Source organism: Terrapene carolina, unplaced genomic scaffold (assembly GCF_002925995.2).
Source record: "Terrapene carolina triunguis isolate 2854851 unplaced genomic scaffold, T_m_triunguis-2.0 Scaffold120, whole genome shotgun sequence".
Classification (NCBI taxonomy): domain Eukaryota; kingdom Metazoa; phylum Chordata; order Testudines; family Emydidae; genus Terrapene; species Terrapene triunguis.
In genome coordinates, this window is record NW_020664471.1 from 11,174,814 (window position 1) to 11,197,334 (window position 22,521).

At 43.4% G+C, this 22,521-nt stretch overlaps 1 protein-coding gene across 1 annotated transcript in view; it reads right to left on the bottom strand.

Moving 5' to 3' along the window:
• Window positions 1–22,316, bottom strand: part of KCNK12 (potassium two pore domain channel subfamily K member 12) — a 59,920-nt gene extending 37,604 nt beyond the window's left edge. Inside the window, exon 1 of the mRNA XM_024210681.1 lies at window positions 21,974–22,316. Within this exon, the coding sequence (XP_024066449.1) occupies window positions 21,974–22,316 (343 nt within the window). The remainder of the gene's footprint in view (window positions 1–21,973) is intronic.
• Between the last annotated feature and the right edge of the window lie 205 nt (window positions 22,317–22,521).

Here is a 22,521-nt window from a genome sequence, read left to right on the forward strand (position 1 = left end):
AGTTCAGTGAATATACATCTGTTATGTGAATGCACTGGCCACTAAGAACCAGGATCTTCCTCTGAGTCTGCTTTGCAGTGCTCTGGCGGCACAAAGAAGCCGTAAAGCCACTTTAACTGACAGGTGGGGATCCCCTCACTATGGAGGAATCCCCAGGTGGTGCAGAGCCATCATAGCTAATTCTATACCATCTTGCCTGACATCACCAAGAAAAGATGGCATGGCCAGAGTGCTCTTCCACCAGACCAGCCATGTGGAGGATGTTCCAGCCAGTACAATTCAGAGCAGCCTTAAGTCTGCTATAAATTGCTTCTCAGGACTGAACTAGCCTACCAGTCTGAGGATCAGAGAGTCCTATTCTAAGCTATTTTTGTGTTCCTTCCTCACCTTCTGAGCTGTGCTGGGTGCCAAACATCTGGTCCTAACAATCTGTCCCTAAGTCCTTAAAACCCTTACAACATTAGTATTGAAAAGATACCCCACAAACTCAATAGCTGTTTTTCTCAAGGACATAATTCAGTCAAACACTTTAATACACTTTACCACATTAGAAGGTGATTGTTTTAAAAATTCTACTTTAAAAGCAATCAATGCTGTCACAAGACTACTATTCACATTCTATATTCTGTGCAGAAGCAGTCCATCTCACTTGGCTTGTTACACTTCTGAATTTTAAATCACCACTTCTTGCTGTCAGGGAGTGCAATGTTTCAGCTTTAAGACTTGGCAGCCTGTAACTTTACACATTTGGAATATCTTGGAATGACAAAGCCTTGGCTGGGATGATTTAGTTGAGGTTGGTCCTGCTTTGAGCAGGGGGTTGGACTAGATGGCCTCCTGAGGTCTCTTCCAACCCTAATCTTCTATGATCTTCTTCCAAAATGATCATGGCTAAGTTCAACTGGATCATACAGAACAAATGAGCACATAGTCTTTAAATGATAATAGCTGAATATTTACTGAATCCCAAATAACTAAAACAATAGCAATAGATAGATAGATAGACAGACATCAAATCAGGATTGGATTCTGTTTTCATTTACACCAGCATACATCTAAGGTGGGGTCCCCAACGCGGTGCCCGTGGGTGCCATGGCGCCCGCCAGGGCGTCTAAGTGCACCCGCGTACTGGCCGGCAGACAAGCATCCGCCAAAATGGCACCAAATTTTGGTGGCATTGCCTCTGGATGACGCAGCTTGTTGGCAGCATTTCGGCAGATGCTCGTCCGCCGCCACGGTCCTCCGTGGCTCGTCGTCTGGCGCCTGCCAGACAAAAAAGGTTGGGGACCATTGATCTAAGGTTATTCCCTGGAACACCAAAGCCTGGCCATTTCCCTTTAGCCCGAGAGAGATACTGTATATGAGTAAAACCAGACTGTCACCTTCTCTGAGTTTCCTAACCCCTTGATGTAGTTGATGTAATTGAGCTTCTTTCCCTGGGGATCTTGATTTCTCTGAGTGTTATTGTTGCTAGTGTAGCTGTTTCTACTACTTGCCTTCTCCAAACACTTTGGAGAATGACATTTTCCATATGAGGAAAATTGTGTTTTAAGTAACACCTTTCAAAATATAAGTTGTGCCCTGTCATCGATGACCTCTCGAGGTCCCTTCCAGTCCTAGAATCTATGAATCTATGAATCTCAGATTGGGTGCTTCAAACATTCTTTCACGTTTTCTTTGTCTAATGAAATTCTTGATTATATTTCAGGTGCCAGAGTGGATCAAAACTTTGCAAAGAAGAGATGCATTTGAAATGGCAGAGAAAAGGAACAAAGTGACAGGCGGGTATCATCCATATTTTGTTATATTCTCATGGCTTTCAGATCTCTTTGGTCTATTGAACACCATCCAAATTAAAAGTATTTAGATGCAAGCAACATGCTAGAAACCTGTCGAACAACTGTCCATTGCTAGGAATATTTCTTGTGTCATTTTGTGTATTTCCAAGGGTTTGAACAAAAGGAGGGTATAGTCAGTATTGGGTAATATTTACTATATTACACATTTAACACATCTGTTATCAGTTGTGTAAGCCTATTCTTTTCAATGCCTGTCAACCTAAAACCCATTTCATTTGCTGCCAAGGGAAGTGCTAGAACTTTGCAATCAAATGCTTGTTGCCCAGTGCCATCGCTTCTGGAAATTCTGCTTCATGCTTGGTCCCTAGGCACTGAAGAAATGTTCTATATATTACCATGGAAAGCTTGTCTTTCTAGCTCTGTGTTAGCATTGTGGTCCTGCCAGGCATATCCTCTCTGTCCCTCCATAAGAGAACTCTTGGAGATGCACTGTTACTATTGTTCCAGTGACACAGGTAGCAACTGTCTGTGTGTGAGACCACCACCACCAAGAACTAGCTCACATTCCCTTTCTTTAAACCCAGCAGCTTGATGGCAGGGAAATTGAGATTTTTTTTTAAATATTACAACTTTACTGGGAGTGATGATCAAAAATCCCTGTTGCTGCAGCAACTCTTGATGACACCAGAAAAATGTGAACCCTATCCTTTCTGTGGCTCTCAGATGTAAAGGGAAAATGACCATATTTACCAGAGGAAATATAGACGGGAAATGACCAGAGTTACTTTCCTTCCTTCCATGACCATCTGCTTTCAAATGATATAGAAGACCAAATCTATCACGGTACTTACAAATTTCCCAACACCAGAGTGTCTGGGAATCTCACAACACCCCGGTGAGATGGAGAAATACTATTATCTCCATTTTATAGGTGGAAAACTGAGGCACGCACTGACTTGCCCAAGATCATTCAGGAAGTCTATGATAAAGCAGCATAGGAAACCCAGATTTCCTGAGTGTTAGACCAATGCCTTAGCCACAAGACCATCCTTCTTATTTTTCTGTTGTAAATATCTGTACAAATTCCCCTGGCAAAAACATTGACAAATGTTCTGTTCAAAATAAATAAAGAATATATTGCTTGACAAATAATTCTAGGCTTACTGTTGTTCATAGAGTTGAATATTTGTGGGCTGATGCTGGTGAATTTATCAATTTTTCAGCATTGTTAAATATGGCTACTTTTATACCATGCTACTACTTTAACACACTGGTAGGAGGATCAAAATGCAATGTTTTCTACATGTACTTTTATCCCACTGCTGCTATTTTAATAAAAATAAGTTTTAAATCTGTTTTTGATTGAAAGAATCCCTTAAGACACTGAAAATTCTTGTAAATCAGCTAAAAGTATCAGAAACCTGGAAAAGCAATTTAAATTTCTTAAGAATGTTTACTAAGAAGGAGGATCAGGAATCAGAACCCCAAAGAAAATGAAATGCTTTCAAATACTTTAAAATCATGAAAATATGAAGACCATTATTAGAGAGCTGCAGACTCAGTATATAATGTTATCATAGCTGTGTGAAATACAGAGCTTGTTAAACATCTTTGACAATGTTTTTCCCCCCACAAAATTTGGCCATTTTTTTGCAAAAGCTTCCACTTTTGCAAAAACACTGATTTTCTGTGAAATTTTCTATTCTTTTTTTCTGGTTCTCATTTATTCTGTTCAGTTCTAGGCCTTTTCTATTGCCAATGTGGATGGCCCAGCTTAATCACATTGTGAGATTCCTCAAAAAAAAAAAAAATCAAAATCTTAGACTTGGAAATAAAAAAAAAATCAATTTTGATGGGAAAAGAAACAAAAATCCTCAGTACAAAATTCCAAACAAATTTTCAGAAAGAACTAATTCCATTTTGAAATCCCATGGAGTGAAACAGATTTTGAAAATATCCAAGTTTTAGTACCGCGTCTTATTTTGTTATTAGCTCTAGTGAAATGCCTGCTTTAGCTCCCCTTAAAACCAATAGAATGGGAGCTGGATCAGGGCCCTTGACGTCAGACTGTGCTTGGTGAAAGGTCGGCCATAATTCAGGAACCTTTCAAGTGAACCTGGGCCAGTTCAGGGTCATGCACAGAAAACATATGATGTTTGTGGGTGTTCATGGTTTTTATGTGAGAACAAATGAAACTGAATTGGTTTTGACTCCACTTTTCCTTTTGAAAAGTGGTTAGTGACATAATGAATACCGGCTAGATTGTGACTATGCTTTCTGCTCAGAGTAACGGGAAGCGTGTGCTTGTGCTGCCCCAGGGAACAGCTCAGAAGGGAGACTGATCCCCAATCCCCCCACCCCCCGATCTCCTGCTGTTTCAAAGCAGAAGTAAACTCTACTGGGTCTAGACCAGGAGCTGGTATGCTTAGGTGGCAGAGCCAAAGCTCCAGCTTGTCTCTACCCAATTCAGCCTCCTCCTGCCTACCAACACAAAGTGGGGGATCATAGCTGCTCTGAGGGATCTACTCCCATCCCACAGTGCTACTGCCTGGCAGGTAGTCAGTGCAGTGCACTGTGGAGCTCACTCATGCCCCACTAGGCAGGCCACAAGTTGGCCCTTAATCTTTTGTTTTGTTTTTGTTTGCTGACAATACAAATTCTTTATCTTTAACAACAATTGTCGTTAGGTAGCGTAAGCAGTGAAAGGGAGGGTGTCAGATATCCAAAGGGAGGAATTCCAGGTGGGTGAACAGGACAAATTAGGAGTTGCAGGAATGTTAGAAATTAGAATGACAGTGTTATAAATTAGAATGACCATATTTCCCAAAGGGAAAACGGGAAACCATGTGGGACTAGTCCAAGCACCCCTCCCCATCCCCCAGCCCCCATGCAGGGCTGGTCTGAGCTGTTCGCCCAAGCCCTGCCTGCCCCCCACGCAGGGCTGGGGCTGAGGCGGCCATCGCTGCTTGCCTGAGCCCTGCTTGCCCCTGTGCGGGCTGGGGCTGGTGTTGCTGCTCATTCGAGCCCTGCCTGTCCCCTGTCCGAGCCCTGCCTCCACTCTGAGTGAGGCTGGCATTGCTTCTTCTCCCCCACCCCCAGCACGTTCCTCTGCACCCCACTTTTTTGACAAACTGAGTTGGCAAAAGCAAACAGGACAAATGGCCACTCTTGCCACAAACGTTTGGATGGCTGGGACAGGGCTTAAAAACGGGACATATGGTCACCCTCATTAAAATAACTAGTTCTCTGTTTGGAAATATCTCCCTGGCAGGATTTTTATTTCCCTGCTTCAGCACAGATGATCCTGTTTTATGGAGCTCTCTATTTCCAGAAGATATTGCTGAAATCAGAAAGAAATAAGTTCCTAGATCATTTTTCCTTGGGGTTACCTTCTGGTTCACAACCAAAGCCTGATGAACTCATTTTTCTCCATTTTAAAACTCCTTCACTTAAGGTTTTTATATTGCAGTCAAGACCCAGCTCAGTAGGACTAAAATGGGATTTATTTTGAATCCTATCCACACTGCTCCTTAAACAGCCAGAGTGGCTGTGTTGACTAGCCAGAGGCGCTCTTCCTTTCTTCTTCCCCCTTAAGTGCTGAGCACGTTGCTCCTATAATGCTCTCAGCCCACGTAGAGAGATGATTGAATATTTAATGGCTGTTTCAACTTAGTAATTGGAAGGATTCTATCCAGTTGTCATAGTGTACTTGGATGAACCTGGAAGTTCTTAACTCAGTTTTTACTCAGACAAATTCCCATTGAGAAGGGACTTCAGGATTTTGTAAGTGTGGAAAAGGTGCTGTGATGAATAACGCGACTCGCCACAAATTTAGGAAGGTTTGATGTTCACTAGAAGAATCACTTCAAAGCTAAATTTGTTGTCAAGATATTATTACTGTTCATTTGATCCAGGAGTAAGGAGAACAGACTGTGGCCTTTTAAACATGAGTAATAGCAGTACATGACCTTTATAGATACCCAGGTTGACGTACTGCATTTTTTGTCTGTTATTCTACTCCACATCTTTTATTTGGTGGACAGTGCCCGTCCTGTATATTTTAGTGCAGATGGATTTCATTTTGTTCTATTTTTCCTGATTGCACGTTAGATATTACAAATATCAGACTTAACCTGCAAGCATTTACAACTGGATGTAATGCTGTCCCACTGAAGTCATTGAGACAACACATGGCAATAAGTGCTATGTGCATTAGTAAGTGTTTGCAAGATCAGATCCATAATTAATTGCAGTTAATGGTGTTATGCACCTAATATACCAGTAAAATATGTAGGGTGGGATTTTCTAAAGCACTCAGCATTAGCTTATCTATTGACTTCAGTGCGAGCAGAGGTAGGTCAATGATGAGCACTTTCAGACATTTCACCCCGAACTTAAAAACAATTTGGTGATGCATTCATATTCCAACCAGTTGTAAAGGGTTAGGTAAAATCAATTATCTGGATGATTCTACATTCTGATTAATTGAAACAACATGAAAATCAGCGAGTAATAACTTTTCATCATGGGATTAATTATATCAAACCAATATATAAAATTAAAGGATTTTAATAGGTTTGTTTGTATTTTTCATAAGTGTGTGGGGGGTTGTTATGCACTTGTCCTTTAGTTTACAACACTTCATAGTCAGAAAAGGTTTTAAACAATATGAACATTGAACACAACTTTTTATATCTAAGATCTACTGGAGTCTGGAGCTTTGGATAAGGCCTTGTCTATACTTGGGATTAGCCCTGTGTAGCGGTGTTGCAGTGATCCCTCCCCCTCTGGGTCGGAGACAGGCCACACTACCTCACTACGTTGCCGGGATCACTGCCTAGTATCAGGGGAATTAGCAGACCAGGTGTTAGCATCCTGACTGTCCTAATGGAGTGGAAACCCCAACAAGTAAGTGGCCAAACTTACTGACCCTCCAAGCCATATGCGACAATCTTCAGAAGTTTGAGAGCCGGAACACCCCTGCTGGGGCTTCAGCTCTGCACGGAGGAGGGTCTCAGGGCTTCAGCCCCATGGGAGGCGCCTGCCCCGCTCCTGCTGAAGCTTCGAGCCCTGGCATGCACACCCCACGGGGCTGAAGATACCAGGAGAAAACAAGGAGGAGGGTGCAACAGGGGAGGCCTCCTGATTCATACTGAGAAAGCAGAGCAATCGGCTAGTTATCTTAGGTGCCTGTACATGAATGCAAGAAGCCTGGGAAACAAGCAGGAAGAATTGGAAGTCCTGGCACAGTCAAGGAACTATGATGTGATTGGAATAACAGAGATTTGGAGGGTAACTTACATGACTGGAGCACTGTCATGGATGGGTATAAACTGTTCAGGAAGGACAGGCAGGGGAGAAAAGGTGGAGCAGTTGCACTGTATGTAAGAGAGCGGTATGATTGCTCAGAGCTCCAGTATGAAACTGGAGAAAAGCCTGTTGAGAGTCTTTGGGTTAAGTTTAAAGGCAAGAGCAACAAGGGTGATGTTGTGGTGGGTGCCTGCTATAGACCACCAGACCAGGAGGATGAGGTAAACAAGGCTTTCTTCGGACAACTAACATAAGTTTCCAGATCACAGGCCCTGGTTATCATGGGGGACTTCAATCACCCTGACATCTGCTGGAAGAGCAATACAGCAGTGCACAGACAATCCATGAAGTTTTTGAAGTGTTGGGGACAACTTCCTGGTGCAAGTGCTGGAGGAACGAGCTAGGGGCCATGCTCCTCTTGACCTGCCGCTCACAAATAGGGAAGAATTGGTAGGGGAAGTAGAAGTGGGTGGCAACCTGGGCAGCAGTGACCATGAGATGATCGAGTTCAGGATCTTGACAAAAGGAAGAAAGGAGAGCAGAAGAATACGGACCCTGGACTTCAGAAAAGCAGACTTTGACTCCCTCAGAGAACTGATGGGCAGGATCCGCTGGGAGGCTAATATGAGGGGGAAACAAGTCCAGGAGAGCTGGTTGTAGTTTAAAGAAGCCTTATTGAGGGCACAGGAACAAACCATCCCAATGTGCAGAAAGAATAGGAAATATGGCAGGCGACTAGCTTGGCTTAACAGAGAAATCTTCTGTGACCTTAAACACAAAAAGGAAGCTTACAAGAAGTGGAAACTTGGACAGATGACTAGGGAGGAGTATAAAAATATTGCTCAAGCATGCAGGGGTGTAATCAGGAAGGCCAAAGCACAATTGGAGTTGCAGCTAGCAAGGGATGTGAAGGGTAAAAAGAAGGGTTTCTACACGTATGTTAGCAACAATAAGGTCAGGGAAGATTGGGCCAAAAGAAATCTGATGAGGTTCAACAAGGACAAGTGCAGAGTCCTGCACTTAGGATGGAAGAATCCCATGCACTGCTACAGGCTGGGGACTGACCGGCTAAGCAGCAGTTCTGCAGAAAAGGACCTGGGGATTACAGTGGATGAGAAGCTGGATATGAGTCAGCAGTGTGCCCTTGTTGCCAAGAAGGCTAACGGCATATTGGGCTGCATTAGTAGGAGCATTGCCAGCAGATGGAGGGAAGTGATTATTCCCCTCTATTTGTCACTGATGAAGCCACATCTGGAGTATTGCATCCAGTTTTGGGCCCCCCACTACAGAAGACAGTCCAACAGAGGGCAATGAAAATGATTAGGAGGCTGGGGCATATGACTTATGAGGAGAGGCTGAAGAAACTGGGCTTATTTAGTCTGCAGAAGAGAAGAGTGAGGGGGGATTTGATAGCAGCCTTCAACTACCTGAAGGGGGGTTCCAAAGAGGATGGAGCTCGGCTGTTCTCAGTGGTGGCAGATGACAGAACAAGGAGCAATGGTCTCAAGTTGCAGTGGGGGAGGTCTAGATTGGATATTAGGAAAAACTATTTCACTGGGAGGGTGGTGAAGCCCTAGGAAGGTGGTGGAATCTCCATTCTTAGAGGTTTTTAAGGCCCGGCTTGACAAAGCCCTGGCTGGGATGATTTAGTTGGTGTTGGTCCTGCTTTGAGGTCTCTTCCAACCCTAATCTTCTATGATTCAATGAAGTCCCGGCAGGCGCCTCCTGCAGGGATCAAGCTCTGAGACACCACTCCCCACTGGGCAGAAGCCAGAGGCAATGTGTGAGGGGAACATGTGGGGTCACATGCCCCCCCCCCCCGATTTTTTCCAGGGCTTGCTGGCCCCACTCAATCACGTAGTGCCACCAGGCCCCACTCCCTGCACAGCAACTGCTGGAGCCCGCAAGCTGAGAGTTGCACCTTGGGTAGAGGCAGCAGCAAACAGCTGATTGCTGTAGGGAGAGCCACTGCTTTTGCTGCTCCCTCTCTCCAAGGAACTAAAGTAGAAGCCCCTCCCTGCAGCTCCCAGCTGTTTGCTGCTGCCTCTCCATGCAGAGCTAATACCTGGGAGCTGAAGGGAGGGGCCATTGAGGGAAAGAGGGGGTATGCCTGAGGGTGTGTGACTCAAGCTGTTGGGGGGGGGAGCAAACCTTTAAATTCCGCACCCCCATGCTCAGCAGGCACCAGTTGTATCTGGCAGAAGTCCCTAGCCCCACTACCCCACCGCAGGACAGAAGCCCTGAGCTCCCTCCACCCCACCCCCACCTGGTAGGCAAAGAATGGAGATGGGGTGGGATCTGGGAGCCTCATTTTAACTGTAAAAGAGCCAGATGTGGCTCAGAAGCCATGGTTTGGCCACCACTAGTCTATAGGCTCTGGCCTCCAGGCAGGGCAGAGCTGGTAAGCAGTCTATAAGCTCAGGCCTTCAGACAGGGAAGAGCACCACACAGTCTGTCATTCTAGTTCTGGCAGATGACAGACAAATGCAGGCCTTTGACCTACGGTGAGGAAGCTGGTACCCCATGGGGTTGGCAGCAGGGGGGGACAGCAGGAACCAGGCCCATCCTACTCCACCGGGTCCCAGTCCAGGGCCATAACAGTGGCAGACTCTGCCACTGGGTCAGTGGGGAATCCAGCCATAACATGGTGACCTGAATTCAGGCAGCAATGCAGCCAGACTGGAGTTGGCTGTTTCTGGGCTACTTCCTACTACCCCTGCATTTGGTACCTCAGCTTTGTGGGTGTCCTCAGCCTCCTCGGGGTGGGTAGGCAGGCAACGGCAGTCCCGGCAGCTCCCCTGCAGACATAGGCTTCTCCAGGAGGAGGGCACCCCTTGGTTCAGCAGTGAAGTCAGCAGCCTGCAGCAAACAGGATGCATCAGTGTCCCTCGCTGTCTCAGCCCCAGTTGAGCTGGAAGCTCCACCTTTTATACTTCCTGTCCCACCTTCCCAATTCTGGCAGGAGGCGCGAGTCTGGTCTGGCTCTGCCCACCTGGTCGCTGGGGGTGTTCCCTCCCCCTCTGGTTGGAGGATTTCCAATAAGGCCTCACTACACCCTGAATCAGCCAGTAGTGGCCAGCAACCAGCATAGTAGTTCTGGTGCAAACCCCAGTTTCAAGCAGGGTTAAACTCAATTTATACAAATTACGTCTCAGAGTCTATGCCTGGGGTTTGCAATGATGCAGCCTCACTAGTTGTTGGCTTCCAATGGTTGAATCCCAAGTATAGACCAGGCCTAAGCCTTGAATATTACCTTTTGCTGATAATGAATCTACTGTGGTACAGAAACAGTAATTATGCTGGACTTGGTTTGTCCTTGTCTAGATGTGTGTTCAGCTGTACTTGTTGCTGATACTTGTTGTCAAAATGGGAATTTTCAGTCTAGACAAGGGTTGTATGAAACACTGGAGATTCAGGCTTCTGCATAGGCACAGGCATGGGATACATCTGTTACTATCAAGGTCGATGGTTAAACTCCCAATGAGTACAATAGCAGCAGAGTGAGGTCAATGCTGAGTGCTTTTACTAATGCCACCCTATGTCACTGTAGAATGTCATAACAAGAAACTGCTACATGATATTAGTTGGTGATAGATCTTTTGTACAGTTCTGTTCCTCTTCCTTGAATGTTGAAAAGCAATTGAAGATTCCATAAAGGCAAGAAAACATGTTTGCAAAGATGTCCCTTCAATAAAAGAAAGAAGAAATGCTGACATTCAAATGATCTGTGACAGATAGTGGGGGAGGTCAAAGAAGGGAGAAGTTCTCAAGTTGGACAAAGAAACAAGGATCCATATCAGGAAGGAGGTTGAAAAGAGACAAAGGGGTCATTAGTTATAGAAAGAAAATGCAAGATTCTATTTTTCCCCTCCTATTTCTTTGGTGCTTATCAACTTGAAAGATTGCATGTGTCCTCAAACAAATATAAAAAAATTAATCAAGCAGACAAATCAGCAGTAGAGAGCAGCCTGGCAAATTGAGGAGACAGCAGAAGCTGGAGGAATTATTGTGCCTGTGAGAGGCAAATAATTGGGGAGTATTAGAGAAACTGTAACAGAAGCAGACAAGAGAGAAATTTCAGGAGAATGAAACAGCAAAGCAAATATAGGAGACAGAGAATGGAGATTGATTTGGATTTAATCAATCCAGTTCCACTCAGGGTTTGGGTTTATGATCCAGCAGTAACTAGACCAGGTGATAAGCATCGTAATTATGATCCCTTCATTGCTGATATACACGCAGTAACTAATATACAGTAAGGTTGCCTAGTAATAGAAAATGTATTGGCTGGAGCTACCTTATGTGAGTTCAACAGCCAGAGAGCTATTAAAGTGCATAATGAGCACAAGAGCTTGTTCATTTCTGGGGTGCTCACCAAAGAAAATGGCAGAAAAGAATGTTGGCACCTAATATTTTGAAATGGTCGGATTTATGAGGGGACACCAGCATTTGGAAATCTGTGTTCCAAACTCATCCCTGGTGAAACTCCATTGATTTCAGTGGAGTAACATCAAGGATAAATTCAGAGTAGCAAAGTCAAAAGGGAATAATCAAGTATCATGCCAATAAACTCTTAAACTCTTTTGAATTTTCTCCAGGATCAAAGAGACTGCTATTTTTAAACAATATCATTGATATTGTTAAAACAGTTGTTAGATATATTGTTAAACATGTGGCCAGTTAGTAAGTTAGCACACCCTCCTTAGAAAGGCATCATGGTCTAGAAGGGAGCGTGGGGATAGCAATCAGGAACTCTTGAGTTCTGATCCCAGCAGTGGTACTATTCACTTTGACCCTGAGCCTGCATCCACTGACTCCAGTGGCACAGGATCAGCTCTTACAGGACCCTAGGTCCTGATTTTCAAAAGTGGGCTCTGAGTTTTAGATGCCCAATTTGAGACAGCTTGGGCCTGATTTTCAGAGATGCTTTGAAATGAATGGGTGCTTTGAAAATTTTGATCTATCTTCTCTCTGTCTCAGTTTCTCCATCTGTAAAATAAAAATAACACCTACTTTGCAGGGGGTTGTGAAGAATAATTTAATGTTGGTATAGTACTTTGAAAATAACACATTCTAGCTGAGCTAAGTATTCATATATGATGTCTCTGGTACTTAAATTTCCTTTTTTAAACATTTCTTAGATAAAAATTCCCTTTTAAACCATGTGTTGTCCTTAATTAACTATTAAATTACCATATTAAATATTGCACATTCTATATTAATATTAATATGCTTTAAACCACGTATTTGGCTGGCCCAGTGGCCTGGTAGTAACATTGTGCACTACCATGTGGGAGACCGAGGTTCAATTTCTTGTCCTAGTCTCAATTTCCAGACAGGCTGTATACACAGCAGCCCAGATTCTCAGCTGTCCAGATTCCAATATGCCCTGGGGCTGGGCACACCTGAGGCAGAGACCTCGAAGGTGCTGCGTGCAGCTGTCTGGTCTCACATCTGGGTCTACACTGTTCCAGCCCTTAGAATAATCCAGAGCAGCCTCAGGCTGGCTATGGTCCCTGAGTGATGTTGGACCAGCTGGGGATCCCTGGAGCACAGCAGCATTCAGCCACACACTCTTATCGTCACACCTCTAACATGCTCCCATGCCAGGTGGTGTAGGAGCTATTTGTGTCAGTTCTACACAACCCAGGGATGCCCCTATGTCAGGGGAATCCCCAGCTAATTTGGTAAGTTGGCTTTTCAGACCAGTACAAATCAACCAGAGCAGGGGCTCGGGATCTAGCCTAGTGCCAACAGTGGATAGGTAGAGGCGTAGTTTTGCATAATGAAAAGACATGGTTTATATATCTAATATGATTCATAATTCCTCAGATGAAATGATTTGTGCTGCTTATTTTGTGCACTCCATTTGTCTTGGACGATGGAATCAGAATAGTCAGTTTCAATTTCTGGTTCTCAGGCATTAGCACAATCATGCAAAATTTGGGTTGCAAAGATACTCTAAGCAATACTCTCATTGATTTTTTTTTAATTTTTGAAAGCATTACTGTTAAAATTAAGTTTTGTTAAAAACACGCTGGCTTTTTTTCTCTAAACTAAAATACTAAATTTAGGGCCAAAATTATTTCACAATCACCATTTAGAAAAGACCCTTCTAGTCACCTGTTAGATGATATTGATGGGCTCCAAGTGCAGTCTCTCTAGTGTTCTTTACCCCAAATGAATGCAAGCTGTGACCATATGCTGGCAAAATTCCCACCCAGATGAGCAAACCCCTGTACATAACTAGACACAGGAAGTAGCAAACGTTGCTTGGAATTGTAAAACTAAATGGACCAGGTACTCAGGTGGTATAAATCATCATAGCCCCATTTAAGTCCATGGAGTTATACTGAGTCACACCAATTGAGGATCTAGCCCTTTAATCTTTATTGGGAGCACCAGATTGATAAAACAGCTTCCATATGTCCACTTAGCACATTGATAAAATCATCACATTATCAGATGTACCAAATCCTGCTACAACAGACCATCCTGAAGAAACAAAACTAAACTAAACACTGTCATGCCAGCTTCAAACTGCAGTTAGTCTGGTAGCAGTGAAGGCAAGCAGTCTGACATTTCAGATCAGTGAGAAAAGCCTTATAATGCTTGCTGCTTCTTCTGCCTTATTAAATGCATTTTGAAATTTATACATACATACTTTAGTTTTGTTTTTACTCTACTCCAGGCCTGGGAGTATTTTCCTGAAAATTTGCAAAAAGATGTCAGTGCAAACCTCAAGTATTGTATATAATTGGAGAGCTTTAGGAAAACATGATATAGGTGATTTTCATCAAAACTACATTTTGGTTTGACTGTTGCTTTTCACCTTGTGTTTGGTGTCTGTGGAACTATGTGAACATTCCTGGGCTCGTCACACTAAAGTAGATAAATGGTTTATTGTTGTAATTCACTGGAGCTAACATGAATTTAGAAAACATTTAATGGAATTATTGCTGGATGTGTGCTATCGTTCAAAGATATTGTGCAGAAAATTGATTTCCTCTGACTTAATTAAATACTTCAAGCCAATGTTTCCCAATAACCACTCCAGGAAATCTATACATAATATTGTTGTGTGGGAGTGGGGAGAGGTGAGGGCAGGATACAAGTCCATTTAGAACTGCCCTTTGGGACTGCTTATATCGAAGTGCAGTTTATGCTGCAGTAAGTCTGCATGGGCATTATGAGTCCAGCACACTGCTGTGCGAAGGACCAGCATAAGGACTGTCCTCAAGTCCCACTTAAGCCCTCAAAATAGGGCAAAATGGTATTTAAGTGATGCATGCATAGGTCTTGTGCCAGCCTTATGAACAGGGATGAATGTGACCCTTGAGAATATGGCCCGATGTTCTTAAGGACATGCCAGTCAAGTAGAGTGCAATTAGATTATGTTAGATAGGATAAATCCGATGACTTTTTCCTCCCTAAACTTCAGACCGTCTAAGTTACTTTTAGAATTACTTGCCAATTTATTATACTCATAGCTCACTCCTGTGCAGGCCAACTTATTGGCTTCTGTATGGTGCAGTGCAATGTTTGAAAATGTGCTCACTGAGCCACCAGATTGCCTCTTGGATGTTATTTGTTTTGATTCAGCACTTTCAACACTTGGAGCCCTAATTCTGGATTTCTTCAAAATTGTTTTTCTAATGCAATTTAACTTGAGATCCCTGTGTGCCTGATTCTTATTTATGCTAGCGCCTCTTTATATGTTTCTGGCAGGGAAAGGGGGCTATAGTATAAAAATGAGAACCAGGCACAGTGTATGGATAATGTTTTGAGAATTCAGTCACGTTTACTCTGCGGAAACTTCTGCAGGGTGGTAAAACAGCTGCTGTTCATGTCCTCACAAAAGGTTCAAAGAGGAAGATAGCTATCTGGAGCTTTTGGCTTAAGCGGTAAGGAATATAAACTTGTCTTACCAGCTGAAGTTATTTACACTCAGTGGTGCTGCCAATGGTGATGAAAAATTATGTTAGGACAGTAAGATCTCCTTCCACCTGCCTATTTTCAGCTATGGGAGTGTGCATGACAGTGTAATATGCCATGTAAAATCAGCTGCAATATATGCATGCACAAGCACAACACTTTGCTGTGACAGGAATCTGTGCAAAACTTCAGGATTGGACAAAACTTGTGAATCAAATTCAAGCATGATGCAGAGGGCTGGCACAAAGCCCTCTGCACCACTTATGCCTGCACAGGAGATGGAGAGCTCAGATATCCTGGCCACACAGCAGGGCCTCTCCACCTCCTTAATACAATAGAAGAGGGACTCATACTCTCCCTGACATAGCTACTGCCAAGTGGTTGCCCAAACTGTAATAGCAGCTCCAATGTCTCAACATGTTTTATAAAGTAGGTAGGTATCATTCGTTCTGCTCATTTTTCAAATGGCAAAACTAAGGTACTGAAAGTTTAAGTCCACAAAATAATTTATCATTGGAGCTGGGGTCAGAACTCCTGGCTCACAGACCTGTGATCAGAGTATGAGACAATAACTGCCTGCTAAGCAGAGCATTTCTCTGTTCGCATTCTGCAGGGGAATCCTATACCATGTCTGAAAGTAAATTAATCAGAGCCATGCTAGCTTTGCTCCAGAATGAAATATAGGAGAAATATGTGTTCACAAGTGGGAAAGGACCAAAATCAACTGAGAAATAAATTCTGCTGACACTTACCAGTAGGCTAGAACACATCACCGTCCTGACCATTTGTTTAAAGGTTTTTTTTTAATTGCTGAAAAGAAAATCTCTCTGGAAGTATAGTCTTAACGATTGAAGAAACCTTACAAACAGGCAGCAGAGAATCAGAAATTAGAATGGAGAATTTTCTTATAAAGCTACTGAAAATTTAAATTACTATTAGGAAAAATAGATTCAATATTTGGTTATTCAACCATAAGCAATAAGGAATGCTCTAAAACATTTTACTGAATGCAATCTGGGCATTCAGAGTAGGTCACTTGTGGGCCATTCAGGACAGTGCAGTAAGATTAGGCTTTTAAAAAGGGGAAAAGATGCAAAAGGAAATCTACAGGGCCACTCATGTACTTTTTACCCAAGGTTTGATTTTTGCCTTGTAGGCACAGTGCTTAGCAAGGGGCTGTGTAGAGCTACAGAACTCTAAGGGAAGTATTGGGAGGCCTTCTGTCTCAGGCAAGCAGAACCTGCTGGAGCTCCCAGGTGCACAGCTCACTTTCACTCACATGGCCAGTCAGCTCTGCTGGCAGATGCATAAGAGGGAGAAGAACAATGACATTGTGTCTCCCTTGGTGAGTGTGTAAGGAGCAGTCCCTGTGTTTCCCTCAGTGCAGGGACTGTAATTCTGCCTGGCTTTTATGCAGAGGAGGGAAGGGGGGAAGTTCCCTGCACACATTTCACACCTGGATAAAGGCCAGGCAGAATCTGGCCCTCATTAAGGAATGTACAGTTGGCCCAAAATAAGTCAACTGGAACATAAAGGACGTTGTATATGTGAGCACTAAGGCTCCATTCTCCTGTTAGTTACCAGGGTCAGACTGTGACTGACCCTTGTTTTCAGTGGAGGCAAGAGGGTGAAAGGAGTCTCTCCATACCTGCATAGCCTGCATAAAGGCCAGGAACAGCTGTGCTCAGGAGAGTCCCTCCCTATTCCCCTGGAGGCTAATGACACCATAAAGAGAGCAGAGATGGGCCATGGCGCCACCTCAGCATGCATTGCTAGATGGGTATGCAGGAGGTAACACGCATCCCATAAAGGTGTGTAACAGCATGGCTCCTTGTATGTGCCAGGCATCTCTAGGAAGCTTTGTGCCTACCTGATGCAGAATGCCTCTCAGTGCCCCCTCCAGAACAGTGTGATTCTACCCTGACCCTTGCGATGTGCTGGGCCTACAAGGCACAAATGAGCCCTCATTTTGAGCCTGATTCTGACACACTTTCTCACACTTAATAGCACCTTACTCCACAAGTAATCCCACTGAAATCACTGGCACTACCAAGCAATTAAGGGACTACTCAATAAATGGATTGCCAATTTATTATCATTTAGGAAAAAAATAACTTAAGTCCCTGTTGGAAAGTTGTGTAACAGAGAACTGGATACTACTAGATATAAAAAAGAAGTCAGATAGGATAAACTAGAGAAAGATGGAGCTGGACTGCTTACTCCTTTGTGCAGTCATTTACCACCTGTGCAAAACACTGCCAATGAGTTTTACACTCACTCTGCATGAGTGTAATGAAGAGGGAACTCAAACCCTTTGTCTCTAGACACTGATGTATTATAAAAACCATGCGCAAATGAAAAGGAAACACTTTAATAAACTTAAAGAGAATAGAATAGAGGAAAGAATTCACTTAGATGTTACATATTTGAAACCAGAATATATACTTTCACACTTCTGCTAAGGGTTTTTTGTGTTTGTTTCTTTGCTACCATAAATGTAGGGAAAGAAAGATTGTGTTACAATACTGTATTGACTTTTTCATCTCGCCTATAGAAGTAGCAGTCATTTTAAAAAGTTATGGTCTTGTAATGAGAAAAAATCTAATGCTTACCTGTATTTTAATGGCTGGATAATTAAATGTACTTAATTTGAAAACACTAAATTATTTAATGCAATACAGTTACAATACTAGTCAACATAGTTATATTCGTCATCATATCTATATCATAGTGATTAGTTGCTTTATTGATAAAACACTTCCAGAATGTAATGAAAAGGTTTACATAATGTAATTGCAATAAAGACCTACAATTTTGAAAAGAATTTGAAATATTTTATTTAAATTCAACAGTACTGTCACAATTTGGCTATTGTCATCAAACTAAAAACTTAACAGGCTCCCTTCAAACAAAATCAATGAGGAATCATTTTCTATAGTAAAATGATCAGTATCATCTATTTTGGATAGTCATGACATGGATATATTTAATTTGAATTGTCTACATAACAATTTTGATGGTGCTATTTTAGGATAAAAAAACCTTCCATCAAATCATTGCTCTGCCTAAACTGCTATTAGATATAGCTAATAGCAATTCAATGTGGTCAAGGACATACTGAAAATGTACCATTATGTAACTAGCAGGCATATGGCCTTAAATACATCTTTTAACTTTATTTGCACACACTGAGCTTCACATTCTGTTTTTAACTGCTGATGAAGTTTGGGTGAACATTTAAGTTGCTTGACTGACAGTCTGTTTATTATTTAACCTTTTTATTGGACTTCTAAAGAAATGTATCAAATATTTACCAATCTGAATCTCCCTACAGCAAAGCAGACAACAAATATCTCCACGTATACAGTTAGTACTATTAGCCTATTTACGTTAAAGAAGAATAGTATGTTTGAATAATGTATTTTTCCACAGTGGTTCCAGGGTGCTAATTTGTTGGCCAACTTCAAAAATAATTCTATAATGTAATTATACACATAATAAATGTGCTATATTTAGTACAAAGTCACATATGGTGAAGAACATATCAAAGTATCAGTTAAAATAGATTCTCAAGTCATCTGATCTTCAGAAGTATGTGTTGAAACATACTTGTAGATTCACAAGGGGGACTTAAGTCTAAGTCCAACATGTAGGCACCACTGGAATTCACAAAACCACCACTCAGCTGCCACCTAACCTTGTAGGCACCTAAAGTCCCAATGTGCCGAAATTTCCATCAGTGGGCATGTGCACAACCATTAAAGTCCTGACACCACTGAGCTGCTTGGTGCCTGACTCATGCCTAAGCTCTGGAGGGATTCACAAATTTGGCATTTTCCTACTTGTCTTATCTACCGGGCCTGATCTGGCACACATGCTCAGAGCTTGCCTAACCTGGACAAAAGAAAGGAGGAGGAAGTGATTGTATGACTGTACCCAATAGCCCTGAGGTTAGGGCACACCACTATGAGGTAGGAAATCCAAGTTCACATCCCTGATTTAGAGTAGGAACTTGAATCCATGTTTCTCACCTCTCAGGTAAGCACTGCAACACCTGGGCTTTTGAGTATAAAAAGTGGTTTGTTTTCATTCCCTTGTGAGAATAGGGCTGACCTGGCTTAGGCACTTAACTCCAGGAGAGGATTCACAGCTATGAATCCCAAACAGTGATAGGCATCTCTCTTGGGCCTGGAGTGAGGTGTTTAACTCTGGGAGAGGGTGGGGCTTAGTCTCCTTGGCATTTCCTACTATCTAATTTAGGCAGCTCTGTGCTCAGCATGCTGGCTTTTGTGAACCCCTTTCTTAGGTGCCTGTAATGGGGTGTGCTCTCCACACTGGCCCTGAGAGAGTTGAATTAGGCCATGTGGAGGGCACTAATTAGGAGGCAGCTCACCTGTGAGAGAACAGGCAGGGCTTCTATAAAGCCAGGAGGCTGGCAGCAGCAGGGAGGAAGCTTGTAGTCTCTTTCCCTGAGTTAAGGTCCTATTGGGTTCCGGGAAGTGGGCCGGCACAAGCCCGCCCATTGCTAAAGGACCCTCCCCCAGCCTTAGGGGAGGATCCATAAAGTCCAGGAACTCAAATAATTACAGGGGACAACCAAAAATGTAGCAAGGGCAGGTGTGAAGGTCAAAGGGTCAAACAAAGGGAACCTGAAAGGGACACCAAGCAGAGAACCCTGGACAGCTCCCACTGCTCCTTGAAGGTGTCAAGGGAGCCAGCGGATGCCGCCCAGAGGAACTCTGGCCGGATGCATGAGTGAAGGCAGGATCAGATAGACCCCACAGTTGCAGGAAACCCACTCAGCCAACCTCCTCTCCCTGGTCTTATATATGGCTACTTTGGCCGGCACTAGGAGGAGGTTGACAAGGAGGTCCCACAATCCCTGAGTTAAGGTAGAAGGAAGGGAAGATAGGAACCCCTGAGAAAAGGTATAGGAACCTAGAGGAAGGGTTTATCTAATAGGCCTAAGAGAGAGGGGTCCGACTAGGAAGGCTGGAGAATGAAAAGCTTAAAGACAAACGGTAGGAAGTAGTCCAGGGTGAGAGCAGTAAAGTAGATGTAGCAGCAGAACTTAACAGCTTGCTGTAGGGCCCTGGATTGGAACCCAGAGTAGAGCGCAGGCCTGGGTTCCCCTGCCATCCACTGTTAAGTGGTATTGCTAGGGGCAATGAAGGGAAAGACTGCCTGAGTCATTGCAGGACTGATGTAGTCAGGGTGGTAGGCATGAGGACTGCCCGACACTGCTGGTGCAGAAGGACTTTGAAAGACTCCCCTGGAAGGAGAAATCACAGTGTGACGTGGCTGGAGGACCAAGTCATGAAGCAGCTGTATCATGACCCCATGAGCAGGAGGAGACCTTCAATGGGGAATGAGAAGAAAGGGGGCACTGAACTGGGTAGAGCTAATCCGCAGAATCACCAGAGAAGGTGCCACCCAGGTGTGAGTAGAGCACCCCATGACAGTGCCTAACTGTCTGTATGCATTGTAAAGGAAGCCTGGGTCCCTAACTTGGGGTTGTGAATTCCACTAGGCAGTAAAGCAAGGCATCTAAAAGTTAGGTGTTGAAATGCTGTGCATTGCAATGCCTAAGGCTCCCTTGTGAACTTCGCCACAAATGAACATAAAAACCTTTCCATATATTCACCCTACATTGCTATGAAAAAGCATTGCAGTGGAGACTTAGGCGCACAGTGAGTAAAAATCCCATCAATTTAGAATAAAATGAAGGGATTGAGAAATCTCCAAAAGCTTAAAAATCACAGATCCCTTCAAACTGGTAGTATTTGCTTTACAATTTGGAACAAAATTATTGATCTCTACTGTTGACTTCACACAGAGAGGAAACTAAAGAGAAAATATATTTGATTATAATATTATAATGTTGATTTCTCGTGGGGAGGGTGATGAAGGAATTATACAGCAAGCACAAATGTGCTAAGGGACAGATTCTGCAACCTGTTGTCCATGGACCTCTGGGGGTCTGCAGCCTGTCTAAGATTTCCATTTGAAATTTTTGTAGGGGTCTGCAAATGAAAAAAGGTTGAAAACCACTGGAACAGATTGTTACTATGCAGTTAGTCGTATTGATTTCAATGGACCTACTACCAGAGTAAAGTATTATTCAGGGTAAGTGGGCGTGGCAGAAATTAGTCTTAAATTACAAGTGGTAATGAAGACTGAAAGAAGCTATTGTGAATAACCTTCTATTTACAAAAAATTTAGCCAAGTACAAAGTAAAACAGTGTGTGAAGCATGAAATTGGTGATTAATTTCTTCACTAGTACTGTACAAGATTTGGGTTGTGATCAGTAACCTGGATGGAAACATGAATGCAGTCCTATAGGTGGCATCCTCACTTTTAAACCACTCGCTAACTCCAGTTGCTATAGCAACCTGATACAGCTTTTTAAGGGGAGATTTTAACGTCATTTCAAAACTTTAATCACCATAGCAACACAATTTAGCTCTTTGAAGCATAATCGTATTTGTTGTTACGAATTTTTCATGTGTGTATCTTACTCCACTTGTATGTCTTTCCCTCTGGAAAAGACAAAAAGCATCACATTACAAAGGAAAGATGAAACGTAACCATCCTTGCTTCACTACTTCACCATGATTCAAAATACAACAAAGGCAGAAGGGTGTGGGGGGAGGGTGTGTGGACGAATTTAAAACATTTCAAAGTAACTTTTACAACCTATTTTTTATAATGGGAACTGTACTATTTTAACACACAGTGCATTAGCATTCCTTCCTTCCTGCTATTCAGCTCCACCAGTTGGGCCCCTTTGAAGCAAAGAGGTTTCCACTAGAAAGAACAGATTTCAAAATTCACGGTGGATGCATAGACGGATGAGATGAAGAACGCTGACTCGTTATTTTTAGGAAGTCAGTGTATTGCAGACTGCGTGTGAGAGAGAGAGACTTACCTATAGTTGACACTACTGTCCCCACAAAATAGAAAGCCCCAGTGAAGTCCCATCTTGGTCTTAGTGCATCTGCCCGGATGCCCGCGGCCATGGCTGCTTCATAACTCCGCAAGAAGTCCCTTAGCTCAGGCATACTGATGTTGAATATTTGGCTGAAGTTTTGGAGGGTCCTGCTCCAGCGACGCTGAGCCTCGACTTCGGACGGCCTCTCGAGGGCTGAGAACACCGTAGCTCCAGCTGCCAGATAAACTGCGATCAGGACCGCTAAGAGGAGGAATCTGCCATTGTCCTTGTTGAAATGGGACAAGCAGCAGCATCCCTGCGATCTCCTGCTAGACATCATCCAAATTTCAGCACCCCTGACCCGGCGGACAGTGACCGGCACCTCCTCGAGGACACTGGCATTGGGCTACTGTTAAATTTACGGAATCCCGAGGAAAATTTGCAGCTGGTTCATTGCAGGTGCTTCTTTTCTGAGTCATACTTAGCAAGAGCCAGGGGGGAGCCCTGAACTGCCATGCTGATTTCAGGGGCCGACGCTGCAGTAG